The following is a 17,190-nucleotide window of genomic DNA, read 5'->3' as shown; positions in this document are numbered from 1 at the left end:
TTCTCTGAGAGCTCTTTTAGCCGCCCCAGCTAGCCACTTCACTTAAAATGTAGAGTGGATGGAGTGTACATGGCATCTGAGTGTGGTCTGCTGCTCCTTCTCCATGTTCTCTAGAAATAGGACATGAGTAACCGCTCTACAGGAACAGTGTAACATGGCCGACGTTGGCAGCCAGAAGTGCTTACATGGCAATACACTACTGTGTGCCCTCGGTCTATATGGAAGTGGATTGAACACATGTATTGACTTACAGTATCTGGGTATAAACATGGGGAAATGTTTGAGCAAAGCAGTAAATTTAAGGGAAATTGTTCCTTGTTAAGTCTATGAGCCTGAATGGAAGCTTGCACAGAGTACTAGCATTCCTGCCAGCCATTACAGCTTATTACGATAACTCTATCTTTCCAGGAGATAAAAACCTAGCCTTGTTGCCATTTGCCAGCTATTACTTTCGCTAATTATACTTAACTGCTTCGAGCTTATCTCCACTCCTCCTACACCATTGAGCAGTTATTTTTTTCTTTCCCCTTAACACAAATTAGAGGTGGAGTGGGAGTTGGAACGGGGGAGACAGATAAACAGCAGAGGCAGAAGTTCAGTCAAGTGTTATTGCATTTGTGACTTGTCAAACAGTCTAACTGAAGTCTTCGAGGCACCTGCAGTCTGTTAGATGGATGCAATTTAGAACAGCATCAGCACACGTAATGACCTTGTCTCATTGACTTTCAGCAGGATCTACCGGAGATATTTAAAGAGTGAATATCTTCTCAGTGTTACTGTAAGGAGTTAAAATGAAAATTGTGCATACAGTGCATAGGTAGAACGCAGAACTCATGCTGCTGCTCAGTAGATATATTCCAGTGTTGAGAGAATAGAAAACATGCATGCAGATGTAGAGACCACCTTTAAAAAAAAAACCCAAACCACGCCAAATTGGAATTTTCACAGCAAACTCACGCAAAGCAAACCTCATCTGTTTTACCACTGACCATATCATCTCCATCCACTGCAGTCAGTTACCACTGAGTGATTCCATCTCCAGCAGTCTCAAGATGAACAGGAAATTAAAATTTCAAAGATCTGCAGTTAGGATAAATCAATGGAGACAGATCAATGTTCATTGAAATTTCATGAACTTTGAGCCAATACAGATGAAAAAACTAGACAGTTACAGTCTCCAGCTGATATTGCTCCTGCAACAGATAAAATGTAATTAACACGGTTAAAAGGGAGCAATGTTACAGATTGCACATCCATAATTTCAGACTCCCTTCATATCGGCTGTATTATTAGAAAGGGCCAAAGACACCTGTTCAATCCTCTTAGATGACATCTAAAGTATGTGTGCCACTTCTCTAAGGACGCCGGCGGACTTTCGCACATTACCGGCCAACAGAAATCAAATGGGTTCCCTTCACAGCTGATTGCAAGCGCAAATTAATATTGTAAAATGAAGATCAATACATGGACGGTGCACAGATCGATGACAGCTAAATTACGGCCGCATTTTCCCCCTCATTCAAGATGAGTTGTGTTTTCCTCTCAAAGTCAATACCGTGCTGCCTCCCTCATTCATTTCTCAATAAACTTGCCGATGAATTTCAATCAAAATGCGGCAGTGGGGGGGGGGGGGGGGGGGGTTCTTTTAAAGCCCGTTGGGTGTGGATCATACTGAAAATGGGGCAAGAAGAGGAGGTAGAAATAGGAGGAGGAGGGGAAAGATCCTCGTCTATCAAGAGCCCCCCTCCCTGCCTCCAACGTCTATCTTTCCTGTGGCAGAGGACTGATGCTGTGACTTACTGAGGACAATCCATTTTAAGAGCCATTACAAAACAGACCTCTAACGATACTGTGGGACAAAAAGTGGGTCCAATTAAAATTAAATCAATGAATACCATCCTTACTGGGAGGGGGAAAAAACACACACCGCCATAGTTTCATTTTTCTCTTGAAAAGATACCCACAATACATTCCACATAGAGGTGTAATGGGGGAAATACATGCTCAACTGCAAGTACTTATTTCAATCAATTTCCTGGAGCTGGATTTCACAGGTCACTTGCTGATAACACGCTATGGAATAATGCCACAGTGTGCTTCTCAAAGCCTACCTGACAAGCTGCCTGACAGTGGGGGAGTGCGAGCACGTGTCACGTCAGCCCTCTAATTGGACACAAGGACCTTCCTCTGTGGAACCTTGTCGCGCTCCACACAAGCTCACAAGGCCTTCAAACCAGGCCCATCTAACTTGGCAACGAGTGTCTGCTCCACTCCTGTGGAGCTGGTGCTAAATACCAGAGTTGTAATGAGACAGGCAGGTATGGGGATACGGCTAGTGGATAACATGCTTTGACACATGCTAAAACTGTTGTGCCAACTGGTTACAACCCACTTAACTGTGGCGATGACATTCATAAAAGCCTATTTCATCCTTACTTGGAGCAGCTCATACTGCAGGGTGAATTTGCAAAAGAAAAAGAATCTGCAGATAAATTTAAAAAAACGTCTCAGACTATAGCAGATTTCGGAATGTTAAATATACAATGCTTATAAGAAGCTTTTGGTGTGTGTTTGCAAGTCCTCCACTAATTCCGATCTGTTTACATACCTCTTTGAATGCCTTTGATTATAGCATATCTTTGCTGTAGGCCACACCCCATCAAGGACCAGTAACCAACTCAGTACCAAACCCAACCCTACAGGACAGGAAATGAAAAGGAAGCTCTCTATCTGATCAGCTTCCGAGTCTGGGACTTCAAAGTGACAGTAGGGTGGAGGGGCGACGTAAGGATAGGCCCGATTTGCAGGCCGAACAGCACAGGGCTCTATCTGATGTGGTCCGATAAAGACGTCATTGTTTGTTTATTTAATTTTTGGGGGGAGAGGAGGGTCCAAGTGGACCAGGAAGTGTGTTTAGTTTTGGATTTGCAAACTGGATATCACTATTTATATGTCTGATTTGCTATCCATATATTACATGCATGTAAAGACATAGAAATTAAGATATTTTTAATTAAGTGAGAATTCGTAGTTGAATCTAAACTAACATCTTCCTTTTCTATCCCTTACAGGGCTGACATTTCTTGATCTCCACCGGTATTGAGTGAAGCACATATGACCCCTTTGTCCTTATGTTGATGAATGACTGCCTCATACCCATTTTGTCAGATTTTGGTGCAGTGAAGTCGATAGCGTCACCTTGACGAGGAAAGTTTGTGATCCATCAGCCCTCAAGGCTGTCTGGCCTCAACTAAGGCCTGGCAAGAGCAGCTCACTGTATGGGGCATCTACTCCATCCAAAATCCTTCACCCACTGTGCTGCGATCTTGTGAGGTCGAACGAATGGCTCTTATTACTGCCGCTTTACAGTGAGGAGAAAAAAAAAAAGGAAAAAACACTTGACTTGTACTAATAGCTGAGAAGCCATGCTGGTCACCAAAGGTCTGAAGACGAAGCACCCTGTCAGTACCCAGCTTGGGAAATTAGCAAATAATGTTCCCTTCCCCCTGACAAATGTGTGACAGCTCGCCTTCGCCAATCATTCTCTCCTAACGTTATGATGCATGTCCTGGATCCCCACTGGAGGATACAGGCGAAGTTTACTGACCCTCAATTTACCCATGACAAATGGGGTCCTGGTAAATGTGCGTTTTCTGGGGCGCGGAAGGGGTTCATTTTAAGCAATCCTGGTTATGTGGATGTCACTGATTAGGATAAATAGTGGCTGAGTGTGTTAGGACTGCTTGCAGAACCATATTACCAAGGGCCTGCATCGTTGCCCCTGGAGGGGCGCTCTCATGGAAACTTGGCCAAGATAGAAAACCAAAAGCTCTGATGCAATTAGGAGCTTAAATTGGATGAATTGTACGGTCAAAGTTTTTATTTATGATTTACTCTTTCAAAGAACACTGTAATAATGCAGTAAAAAGGTCAAGAAGCTGCAAATTAGGCTGAAAATGTATTTTTAAATCATCTAATCAAAGCAGCATGTCTTGTTTGCAGTGCTTAATAAAGTGTAAAGTATAATAAAGTATTGACCTCAGGTACAGCCAGGAGTTTCTCCTTTTGATTTTCTACAACCTTGCTGACAGTTGGACCAATGGATAACCAATACATGGATTAGTCAGAGGACAAGCGAGCAAGCTCCAAGGGACAACATTTTGTTAGAAGGCAAAATGTATAGACTGTAAAATAGCTAACATGTCTCTCCTTTAAAAGTGTGCTAATTAAAGTACAGATATAAGCTACTTGAAGCAGTCAGTAAACTACAGCCTACTAAAGTTTTATATAGTATGTCTGTTTGTCTCATTAGTGTTTTAAACATTCAATAGTCAATGCCAACAGGATTATTTGACATACATTACAGGGTGCTCTCTTTCTCAGAATGGATTGTGAGTTTTGGAGCCGTTCCAGGGTACTAACCCGAGTGAGGACGTGTCCCTCTGCTGTTCGAATTGGCTGCAGTCTCCTCTGTGTTGACTCTTGGTAATTTGTGATAATTTCTTAAATTGAGCGAGTTAAATCTCCACAATTAGGGTGGTGGTGCAAGAAGAGTCAACATGAAAAAAAAGTCTAAAAAGGCCCTCCTCTCAAGCTGTGCTCTCAAGTCACACTTGAAGCCATATGCTTTGATAACCAGACCTTTGATATGCACATGTTGCTCTCCAATATGACACCGGAATACTCTGTGCCTTTTAGACAGCGCAGTGTCACTACATGCCCTTTTCAGTCCAAGTAATTTGCTATTGTATCTCAAGGTCATTTCAAACCTATTTCCTGGCATAGTGCAATTTTTTTTCAAGTGGAATAACAGAAGGAAAAGCTACGGTTTGAAATGATCTGTTTCGCTCTTAAATACATGATCCACTCTTCTGCGCTCAGTGCCCATTCACATTTTAATGTCTGAGAGAAGTAGCTAACATCCTTTCACCTAGCAATTACAGTACATACTGTATGGAATCAGTGGTGCCTAATTGTGGCGTTATGCATTCTGCTCTCTTTAACGGTTTCATTCTCTCAAGCGTCAACCCTTGTACAATCAGGGTGAGCCACACAGGGAATAGCAGAGCAGAGGAGCCGGACCTGTCTATTCGTGACTTTCTCTTTTAATTCAGCGCACTAATCAATTGTACCACCGTTGCCTCCAGGGGTAATTGTATCTTTATACTAACTGGAAGTGAGTAGGAACCAAGGGAAGACAGAGAGGAAGACTAGGGGGTGGGGGGTGAAAAATCAACAAAGATAGAGAGAAGGGGACACGTTTCCCCAGTAAAACCTGATGGTAATCATCCCAATCCGCTTAGCCTCTGTGACTAATGGGGTCTGTTCTTAAGGGACCTGGCACTTTCACCAGGGTGCTATAGAAGCCATTAATGTCTTAACTTATACACCTTCTCAGGGCTGTGCAGTAACACATGTACACACACACGCACACACACACACACACTTTTTCCCCTCTCACTCGCTCTCACACAAACAGACACACATATACGCAGGCACACTACACTCCTGTTTCATTATCCTGGTGCCTTGTTGGCCTCTGCTCCGCTCCTGCTAGGGAGGTTAAATGCAGGAGAGCTGGGCCAGACTGCACGGTTGGAGGAGAAGGGGACGGATGGTTGGGGGTGGTAGCTGTGGTGGTAGTGGTGGTTTGGGGAGCGAGAGAGGGGGGACTTGATGAGAAACAGCTGCCCTAGGATGGAGGGGTCTGGATGGGGGGTTTCAGAGGGGGGGTTATCCAGCCCCACTTTGCAATTCTGCAGCGCTCAAGGCCAGGGCTGTACCGGAGGCCTGGAGGTGCTGGGGGAAGTGAGAGTGCTTTGACGCGACCCCGTTTCATTCTGCCCATCAGAGTTAGAACAGACAGAGGCTTCCAGGTCAGACAGGCTTTGACCTTCGCAACCTCTGTCTCCTCACCAATGATGACAGATAAGACCACCACTTCCTTCTGTTAGCCAAGATAATCAGATCCCTTACTTGCACACCCTTTCTCTCTCACATACACGTCTCTCTCTCGTCGCTTTCTCTCCCATTAATTCATATTTGAACACACGTAAGAGTAACTTCAGACACCCTGATACACTTAACCTGGATGCTGCTTTTCTAATCTGATTCATAAAATATGAAACTACGTTTTGCTTTACAAAATCAGCAAATTAGCAGAAAGCATTATCTGTCTCGCAACAGGGCAGATAAAGAGAATTGGCAGAATGAGTTATCCTGACAGCTTGAGTTTAACAGAGCTTGGCAGCGCCCTTGTATGATGGCAGGTTAGAGGGGGATCGAGTTGCACTTGTAGGAGCCCCTCCGCGACACACCTTTTCGTCAGCAGTGCAGATCTCACAGTTTTTAACATTCAGCAAGCAGAGCCCTGGTTAGTTCATTATTAGCGCCTGGGCTTTGGGCTGAGGGCTCCATCCAGACAGGGGGAGAGGGAGGGTGGGGTGGGCACAAGAGAAGTCTGTAGAAAGGGGGAGAGGAAGAGAAGGTTTTGACTCACCAGTATAGACAAATCTCCCAGGGGCACCTTTGCAGAACTGCTTGGACTTGTAGGACAGCGTGACTTCCACAACACCGGGGATGTGCCGAGGTGGAGTCTGGACACGGATGGCGTGGGGAGTTATCAGCTATATAACAGAGGAAAAGAAAAGAAATAATGAGCGCTGGGTAATAACAAACTACAAAGTCTGTGTGCTGTTAACATTGTCGGCTAGAAAGTTTAATGAAACAGAATTTTAGTCAAATCTATAACTCTAAAAACTCTACATCATACCTCACTCCATACGAGCATGGTGCCGAACACGACTTGTAGGCCATCAAAGAAGTTGTCCCCTATGATGATGACAGTGGCTCCTCCAGTGGTCCATCCCTCACTTGGGCTGATAGCCTTGATGCACGGGGTGGCTGCTTATCCAAGACAAAAGAGAAGAGCGAATTCAGCATCTAAGCTTCAACATTCAGGCCCATGTCTCTTTCCACATAGACACATTACTGCATCACCTCCATGTCTCTCTCACAAAGACGTATCATGGAAATTGCCCCAGGAAAAAAAATGATGGATTTGTCCTTTAAGGCATGAGAATCAAAATCATTTATCAGCGCGCTGGAGTGGTGTAGTTAAGCAGACCCTTCAAATGGTCCACTTCACAAAGGCTAAACGCCGGGCTCGCCAGGAAAATGATTTGATGGAGCAAATTATGTGTCAGGGCAAATGTAGCTATCGGAATTGATTAAGAATGCACCCACATGTACAGTAAAATTTCAAAGTTGAACACATCTTAAATGAGTCAAGAATACGGGCTGTAAAAGTGGAAATGACAAGCTAAAGCTTTGCTGGTTCATGTTATTTCATTACCTTTGTTCTGCATATGCAGCACAGTGCAGGCACATTGAGTATAGTTTCAGGTTTCATAACGTGAAATGCACTCATGAATTATTCAGACTAAGGGTTTTTTTTTTCTTTTTGTGATCGATTCAATCCATTTCATATTGTTTATTACAATGCTTTTCATCTAGCATGACTTCTGCTATGTAGCTCTGCCATTCATCAACAGTCTGGGTTGTTATTATAATCTAATTTGAGTGATCTGGTGCCTCACATTCACTGTCATTTGATGCATTACCTTAATATGGTGTTCAGCACAACACCGTGTTTACAACAGAAATAGCATGACAGCCAGCCATAAAATAGCAATATCAAATTTAATCTATTTCCATCAATATCTTTTAATACACTATGAATTGTGCATGTTTTTCCTACTCCTCAAAATGTGAGCAACTATTTCAGCAAGTTCCTTTTTTCTTTACAAGCTCAGTTCTAAACCTCTATTATCCTTTCCATCCAGTAAGTAAATCACAGTCGGCCATTGTTGTATGGATCACCTCTGACAAGACATCTCCCTTTGTTTGCCTTGCTGTTGGGTCTGTTCAGGTCATGTTTGCTCTCTCTCCCTGCCCATAAAGTGCACACACGCACATTGGTACTACAGGGAATCTGACTTTAACAGGCGCTGTTGACTTCATGCTAATCACCTCGTACAGATTTTCATTTGTGAGGCCTGGAGGAGTGACATTTGCTTTCCTTAATTGCGAAGCGGAGCGTCTGAAAGAGGACCAACCCTCTATGGGCATGCTGGGCCCCCTCTAAGGGCCTGACCTTCATCAGTGCGGACGATTACAGCAAATAATTCACCCTTCAAAATTACTGTAAACAAATTGACTTTGGGGATGAGAGAGAGGGGGGCAGGAAGGAGGAGGAGGCAAGAAGAGGGCCTGATGATGACGGTGACTGTTGGGGGGCAGCTGCAGCCTTAGACCTACGAGGGGCATACACGCACACACACACACACACACACACACACACACACACACACACACACACACACACACACACACACACACACACACACACACACACACACACACACACACACACACACACGCATGCACGCACGCACGCACACACACAGACACAAACACACACTCACACACACATATATACACACACACACAAACACAGACGCACCACCTCGGAAATCCCAGTGCCCCCTCCCACACACAGAAGGACCCATGGAGAGGCAGCGACTGAGGCCCTAAGCCGTCCACCCTTCTGCCTGAAAATTTGCATATGTCTCAATGCACAGACAGAGAGGGGAGCATGTGCTGAATGGGGACCGTGGCGAAGTGGATTACACACTCAGCGCAGGCGATCTGATGACAGACACGCACAATGCCCCCTCAGCAGATGATAGGCATCATGAGGAGCGGACGGATGAGGATGCAAAGAGCCGGCTTGCCGGTCTGAGTGTTGCATCACTTAGTCTTTGCAAACTTTGGGCTACAGTAGAGGAAATTCACTTGATTTTATTTTGTCATAGCTTATTTTGAGGGATTTTGTCTGCTGAATTGTTACCCTGTCCATTTTGAGATCCACTTTACTGTGAAATGACCCCCCTCAGTGGTTAGGGCTAGCCGTAGAAGACGTCAAAACTGATCCCAGATCTGAGCAGAAGAGGTCCCAGCTCTAGTATTGTGACACTCAAACAGGTCTGATGTGGCCCTGCGAAGCCGTCCTTTGTTCTGCCTGCTGAAATGTGTTGTAATTGTGCTGTGGGATGTCCAGATGGTCGGTTGATAGTGCAGCTGATGGGATTATACCTTTTACCTCTCCCTGGGCCATCTGTTCCCTTTGACTCTCTCTCTCTCTCTTTCTCTCTCTCCCTCTGCCTATCACTCACTCTTATACTCTCTCTCTCTCTCATACTCTCTCCTTCTCTTTCTCCTTTCCTCCTCTCCTTTCCCCCCCTTCCTTCTTTTCTCCCTCTCTTTCTTCCTCTTAGGCCCAGCAGTCTGGATTCACTTGTCTTTATTGCATAAACCCTAACAGCATTACAGCCACTTGGCATGCAAATGAGGCAGGCGCTGCAGGCTCTGTGCTGAGTCTCCTATATTGTCTGGGGCTCTATAATGGTGGAACTGAGCTAAGGAACGTGTGTGTGTGAGTAAGAGAAAGAGTCTGTGTGTGTAGGTGCTGCGATGCTCGTGCGTGTCTGCATGTGTGGGGGGTGATGCTGTGTGTGAAAGACTCTGCTATTTGTGAGCATGTTTATGCACCTTTGAGCCTGAATCTATACATGTTTGAGTGACAGGCAGCCACAAAGCACATTCGTGTCTGAATGCATAATATGCTTGTTGTGTGACAGTACACACAAGTGAACAAAAATGTCACATGGTGAGATTCAGTCTGTCATCCACAGGCTATCCCGTCTCTGCGCCAATAGGGGGCAGCACCTCTTGATCAATGCGAGCAAGTCAGTACAAGTGCAGTGTGAGCTGAGAGGGAAGATGCCTCTCTGTTTCAGCCACACAGGCAGTCAGACAGCCACATATCTGAGGCTTCTCGCCCAGTGAACTCTCGAAGAAGAATGTGTTGCTAATTTAAAGCACGCTGTCTGTCTGCTCGCTAGTTGTCAGGGCACTATGGAGGACATGGCTGGAATTACATTTTACGACCGAGTCTACTTTTCTCACATCTCTTGTTTGTTGAAGGTGACTGAAACAAAGCCAGCAATCGTTGTTGATGCATGTTAAATGAGTTTGTTATGGAGCTGAGCCTATGAGGGAGAAAAAAAAAAGAGAGAAAAAAGATCTCAACTTGTGAGAGCGCACGCGGCTAAGCAGAGGGAAGGTGTATTAAAGTTATTAGACAAAGACATGTTCAACTGGGCGGTTGACAATAGCGTCTTTTCTTGCTTTACGGGGCGTCACTCTGCTGCTTTGAAGAGTGTGGTGAAGAGAGGAAGAAAGGGATGGGTTGGGGTAACCTGTAAGGAACACAAGCGCGCACACACACACACACACACACACACACACATACATACATAGACACACAAAACACACGGGATCCCATGGGAGAGGGGGAACATGGAGGCGAGGGCTCAACCTCTTTAATTGCTCCCCTCATTAAGAAACTGGTTGCTAGGCGATCCACACCTATCGTGTCATAAACGTGAAACACACAAACAGAACGTCAGCGAACATAATGACTTTGGTGCTCCGGGCAGGACTTTAATTATTTGATTTTGTTCTCCAGTAGAGGAGTCATTAATAAAGACAAAAACAAATAGATTAGCTTTTCCCCCCACTAGGACTGGAGAGCACTGAGATATATTAATTGTCTAGTCTTTTTTTTATTAGTCGTTGTTGTATTAAACATTACATTTGCTTTTGGTGATAGAACCATTAATGCCCATTAATGTGTAGAGAAGCTTGTTTTAGTCAGTGGTGTATATAAACTGTTTGCCCAGCCATAATTGGCTCTTGAAATCTGAAGATAAGCAATTTGCACAATTGGCCTAAGTCAGGTCTCTCCTTTTTTTCTTTCTTACAATCTTTCAGCTGCGTGTGCTCCCAACTGTGAATGGAGGCCATGAGGGTCATAAGGTTATGTTCAGTGCATTTTACTTTTTGGATTTCCCATGGTTTGGTGGTCCTTCTTTTCTCTTTTTTGGCTGAGCAGGCAATCAGTCTATCATATGGAATCAGTTGGAAGAAAAACAGTAAGTTCTGTTTTTCTCATAACCCCCCCCCCCCTCCACACACACACACACACACACACACACACACACACTGTCAACCCACCCCCCACCCCGTTCTCTCTTTCTCCTTCCTCCCCCTGTTTCAGCTCACTCACAGCTAAATCTGCAGAACCCAATGACAGGAAATTGACCTCAGCCAAATTCTTAAGCAATTTGATCATGTTTCACATGGGCTTTTAGGACAAATGTAGGTGCATTAGGAGACTGGAAGTACTATAATATTTTAAAATTGTGAATTAGCCTGAGTATTATCCTCATCATTAGTGATATCGACATGATATACACGGAGTAATGCATATTTCCAGTCAAGACACAACAAAAGGTATGATGGTGGGACAAAGCAACTTAAAAAGTGAAAAAAGTAAAGTGATGGAGGAGCAAAAGTTTCTAAGGAACTAGAAGCAACTAGGTGGGCGATTTGAAAATGGGTGGATGCCTGAAAGAAACTAAGAGGAAAAAGGAGCGTGGCAAATAATAGGATGTAAAAATGTGCCTACCATTCTCCAGATAAGGAGGCGTACCTTCTGAAGGGTCGAGTCTGCGAGCCCTTCTCCCATGCTTGGAATTGTTGTGTACGAACATGTTGTCAGAGACAGCCAAGACATGGCCGTCCACATTGACTGTCGTCGATACGACAACCTGCAACAGGAGTGAAGGTGAAACATGCGATTTAATACATTGTAAGAGAAAAATTAAGACTGAGAAATATAGTTTTGCAGACATTCTCATTAATGCTCTGAGGAACATGGGATACATGTATACTTTGGAAACTCTGCTGTATCCAGGTACATGCCTGCATGCTATTGATTACTGTTGTCAAACCTCTTGAAGCTGTTGTTCTCTTTGGACATATCGCATTACAGTTACCCTGCTTCTCAGCCATTTTGATTTGCTTTTTAGTGCCTTGCATTTGTGTACAGCTAATTGACTTTTCAATCACTAAAATACCATTTCCGTTTACTGTCATCATAGCCGAAGCTCAGAATTATTGATCAGCTTGTCCATCTATTTGAGGATGGAAGGCCTCCCTTTTAAAATATTACTGGAGTCATTAGCAACTGAACCGTACTCCATCCCATCACTCAACAAACATTTTACGAGGATCGGATTCCAAGCCACACTCCATATTTCATAATGCTTATTTTTGTTGTTGTTTTTTGGCTACCACATCTCCAAACAGTGAGCTGCATGTGAATAGCCAAAGTGTTTCTGAGCCGGAAACAGAGAGCCCCTCTCAGGTTTGCCTCGCCGGTAAGTGACCTCGGCGTAGCAGTGGAATTTAGGGGGCGCTTTTTTTGGTTGGTCTGGGAAGGGTGGGGGTGTAAGGGGGATGAGGGGGAGAGAAGGGGAAGTGAAAGAGCTCCATTCTTGTGAGCAGGTTCAGAGCTGGGCCAAGCTGAGGATGATGGATTGGGCCCTCTCTGGCCTCCAGCTGGTTTTTGGGGGTAATAAGTGGAGTGGAAGGCATGCAGAATACATAGCTTTGGCCAGAGAAACACCTATGGCGGAGCATCTGGGAAATCTATTTGGTGGAAAATGGCATACTAACTGTTGGACACAAGACAAGGGATGATCATCATTGAAAAAAAAAACTACATTTTTGTAGACTTCATGTACATGTTTTAGTTTCACAAAAAAAGAAATGCTACAATGTAGTTCTTGCATTCTTTTTTGACACGCAGGAGTGAGAGGTGAAAGCCCTTGGTGGCTGTCACGCATCAGTCCACATTCACCCTGAGGGAAGATTTGAGGAGGTCTGATGGTGGTGACATCAGGAGGGGACACCCTGTCCTGTGTGTTTCATGTCTGGGCTTCCTCCTGGAGGATGCTGGCTTGTGTGTCTATCAGAGAACAGTGCTCTCAGTGACGGACGCCCTCCTGTAGTTTGTCACTATCCTGATAGGACAAATCACACTAAACTCTCACTCTCACCTTGACCTAAGGAGGCTGCTTGTGGTGAAAGTGTCTGGGTAGAATGGATGAATGGTTGGATACATGGATCAGCAGGGGGGGTCAATAATTTCAAGGCTCAACTACTTGACACATTTAGAAGCGAGAGGGTTAAAGAAGCAGTAAAAGTGCTCAGCGGTCATGTCCTTTTAGTGTAAATCGCAGCGTTTTGTCAGCCCGCAATAATGATGGTTTTCAGATGGCTTAAGATGGTTTTCATTGGCTATACAGTGAACTGCATATGTGTGAGTTTAAGTGTATGCATATGTGGGTAAGAATGAGAGAGGGATGTAGAGAAAGCAAATATATGCACTCCTAGCTTGTATGGGCATCAATCCATATGTGTGTTCGTGAGTGTGTCTGCGTGCTTGCGCATATGTGTGTATAAGAAGGTATGCGTTTCCGCTGCCAGACAGATCCTGAGTTAACACTGTTGTTACATGTGGTTGGATCGTCCTCCCCTCTGCGCTGAGGCTCAGAAAGCTGTCAGGAACACAATTGATGGCACTCTTAAATCCTATATCCTTATTTGTGTCAGATGGTATTCCCTAATAAATATTCTGTCCAGAGCGCACAGGACACGAAATCCCTCGCTCTCTTTCCCTGGGTTTTGCCTCCTTCAGTGCCAATAATAGAATTGCATTCATATGTGTGTCGATGTGACTTAGTGTAGTGTAGTACACCTGTGTGTCTGCATAAAGAAATCCAGACAGAAATAGACAGAGGATGATGCGTTAAATTTTAGACTTCAGTCACCTGGAATCTGCGCATGTCTCGTGGATTCCCTGCATTCTTCAAACAGTTCTGATTGCACTTGAGGAAGAACTTTAGGAAGAATCTGAAAAAAAGAGCACAAACAAAAAAAAACATTAATGACACCTCTTAAAAGACAAAGTTGCGGAATATTTAAGTAACACTTACAAATCTGATCCGTTTATCAGAAGTAAATGTGACATTGCACTCTTTCAGTATTAATCATTCACTCAAAATCAAGAGCATCACTCTCTTTGTTTTCTCATCCCCTCACCTGAGTTCATGGGTCTTTCCCAATACCCATCTGCCACTAACATACAGGAAGTCACTTGATATTCCACCCACCTCTTTAATCCCAGGACACCCCCTGTGCAATTAAAGTACTCCTGTTCAATAGGGAAGCAAATGAGGCCCACCTGTGACCAGGTCTTGTTTGAAGAGCATCAGGGATAAAGGACCTAACAAGGTGGGAGCGCGCCACAAAACTTATAGTCCTGTCAGGCAATTAGGCGGACACTCCTGGGACCACCGTATGCCACACACACACACACACACACACACACACACACACACACACACACAACTCATACACACAGCCATGCACTTGTGGGTGGGTGAGGCAATTATGCCACAAATTACAACCTGGCTAATCGTCTCTGAACAAATGTCACGTCTGAGTGAGATCTGGGCTTGGCTAGTTCGTAAGCCGCCTTCCTCTCTTTCGCTCAGGTCTCGCACAATGTATTGATGAAGCCTTATAGTGAGAGCTGTATATCAGATGTGGCCTCACAGGCATAACATAGTTAAAAAGAGGAAGATTAACAGCAGGGCCAATACGAAAAAATGTCTCAGATGTAGCCTATTGTGTCAAATCTTACACAACCACACAGAATAAACAATGAAATTGACTTGTTTTTGTAAATTCTCCCCAAAGAATCGTGACTGATTGTGCCTCTGCTTTCTCCGATTCATTATAAATACTGTGCCGAGATTTTTATTTTTCATCACATTGCCCTAGCGTTACTATATGCAATACTGTGGTTTTCATTGTAATACCAACTTGACTCACTGAATAACAGTGGCTCATTGGATTACCATAGATTGCACCATAGATTGCTTGGCCATTTCATTCCGCTAAATACAGTGGCTTGTGTGGCCTGTGAGGACGCTTTCACAACACTTAAGACTTCTCCTTCACCCAGTGGGATCCTCGCCAGACCATAAATCAGAGTCTGAAATGACCCTTCTAACCCTGGCCACATTAACACATGCACTGGTCATTTAGAAGCGTTCTTCGATAGACTCCTATACCTTGTTCTTCAGCGAGGGCCCAGGAGGGAGAGGAGAGGTGAGAAAATATTTTCACTCCACATCCAAGGAGCTTTGGCTTGGACATCAATAAAAGACGTTTTAACCCATGCCAGAATGCTGATTGCCTGTTGGTGTGTGGTGAGGCCATAAAAAACCTGACTTGTCATTAGTGCATTTCGCTTGATTGTGCTCACTGTGTTTTCGGGTTGCATCTGTTGGCTGATCATCAAAATGACCATTATGTACTCTAATTCCCTGACCCTGTTTTTATTTCCCCAAAGAGTCATAATGTAGAGCAGCAGACATCTGCGGAAAGCAGACCTGAAATACGACTTTTATTTGTCTGTCGCCTCTCATACAGATTGGGTAAGGCCAGTGCGTGTGTTTGTGCACATCTACGTGTGTGTGTGTGTGTGTGTGTGTGTGTGTGTGTGTGTGTGTGTGTGTGTGTGAGCGTGTGTGAGCATGTGTATGTACATGCATCACCCGTTGGTAGACAATTTATGTCAGAGCAAGAGATAGAATACATTTCCTAGGCAATGCATTGAGTTCATAAAAGAAACACATTACTTTCAGAGTTAGTCTTGACTATTTTCTTGGATACTTTAATGCTTTACATGCTGTTTCTACTATAGCAAAACCAAAAGTTAAGAAACAATAAACACAAGGAAATTGAGTGCCCACGCTATCATAAAGTGTCTCCTTTATGTTTACTGTTATGAAGGCAATTAAGCACAATTTCTCAGCTAAAAAGATAAGCTTAATTTTCATAGTCCACAGCAGTGGCAGTGCTATAGCATCCATTACATTTGAGTTGGTTAAGATTCTCCATGAGCACCGTGCAAATTGGTCCTTGGTGAGAAGGAGAGCAATTAAGACAAGGCCCCTCTCTCTCTCTTTTACTTCTTAAATATCTACAGAAGTTTGTGCTGGTGTTTTGGCACGCACGGAGACAAAAGGAGGTTGTTTAATTGTTTTTTAATGGGATATCAAGTCGTCGCTGCCATTAGATGTTGGCAATGGAGGGCAAAGGGGGATAGAGAGAATGAATGAACTGCAATTAGGTTTGATTAAAGCTATCCTTCTCAATAATCAGCTGTTCTGACAGGACAGGGGGACCCTGGTGGCCGCTGAGATGGAGGAAGGTGTTGAGTGATATTAAGGCCAATGAAGGGGATATTAACATGGCTAATTAAAGCTCTTCCAAAGCCGGGAGAGGAGGCTCTCAGTGGACCGCACTGGATGAAATAATCGGCCAAGGCAGCTATCAGTTGGAGGAGAGAGAGAAAGGGAGTGCGGGAAGGGGTGGGGTGTAGTCCATCTGAGGGAAGGGGGAGTAGAGGGAGGGATAGTGGGAGGCGTAAAGGAAAACTATGAAGTGTGAAGAAAGACAAAGAGGAAGACATCGACAGGCATATAGAGAAAGACTTCCAGGGTAGCCACGGAAGCTCATTTTGACATCCACCCTCTCCGTCTGCATTCCAGAAGTCTGCCAGTATAACTAAGACCTGACATCAGCTTTTATCTCTGACAGCTAGTCATACAAGTCCACAAATCAACGTTAAAACAATCCTGTTCATGCCTTGGTCTAAGGCAATTAATACGATTCTCCTGTAGTACCTCCATGGTCGCCCGCTGCCGAAGCTACTAATCATGCCATAATGATTTCTCTCCCTCTGGTCAAAGGGGAAATAGATTGTCTCTTTAGTAATGCAGCAGGCTCGGTGCCTTCCACTCCCTGGCTTCACAGACCCGGTAATTGAGGAGAAAAAGGCCGACTTTGGCACTTTGACTGATTTGAGGGCTGCTAGACCCTCTTATCTTTACTCTGATCATTTTAGGCTGACACTCAAAGGAAGACCCATCGCCCTAATTCTAGCTCACCCTCTCCCATCATCAAACAGAGGGGGAAGAGGGAAAAAAGGAAGAGAGAGAGAGGGAAAAAAACAAACAGGCGAGGTGAGGAAGGCCTTCTCTCATTTAAATGGCCAACTTACAGTAATTGCAGGGTTGATGTCACTCATGCATAAATGTCCAGCCCTTTGATTTGAGTAAAAAAGGGCAAATAAGGATAATGTTG

The 17,190-nt window shown here is 44.3% G+C and overlaps 1 protein-coding gene across 6 annotated transcripts in view; it reads right to left on the bottom strand.

Moving 5' to 3' along the window:
- LOC310953831 (transcription factor COE3) overlaps positions 1-17,190 on the bottom strand; it is a 66,268-nt gene that overhangs the window by 12,681 nt on the left and 36,397 nt on the right. For 2 of the 6 annotated variants that reach the window (XM_083923057.1, XM_083923060.1), the window contains exons 7-10: positions 13,803-13,884; positions 11,594-11,735; positions 6,773-6,906; positions 6,500-6,626 (exon numbers count right to left, since the gene is read on the bottom strand). In XM_083923057.1, the coding sequence (XP_083779183.1) occupies positions 6,500-6,626; positions 6,773-6,906; positions 11,594-11,735; positions 13,803-13,884 (485 nt within the window). The remainder of the gene's footprint in view (positions 1-6,499; positions 6,627-6,772; positions 6,907-11,593; positions 11,736-13,802; positions 13,885-17,190) is intronic. The other 4 variants (XM_083923058.1, XM_083923061.1, XM_083923059.1 and 1 more) reach the window with 2 other exon arrangements.

The sequence above is a fragment of the Echiichthys vipera genome, assembly GCF_963691815.1.
Source record: "Echiichthys vipera genome assembly, chromosome: 11".
Taxonomy (NCBI): domain Eukaryota; kingdom Metazoa; phylum Chordata; class Actinopteri; order Perciformes; family Trachinidae; genus Echiichthys; species Echiichthys vipera.
This window is presented reverse-complemented; position numbering and strand designations above follow the sequence as displayed.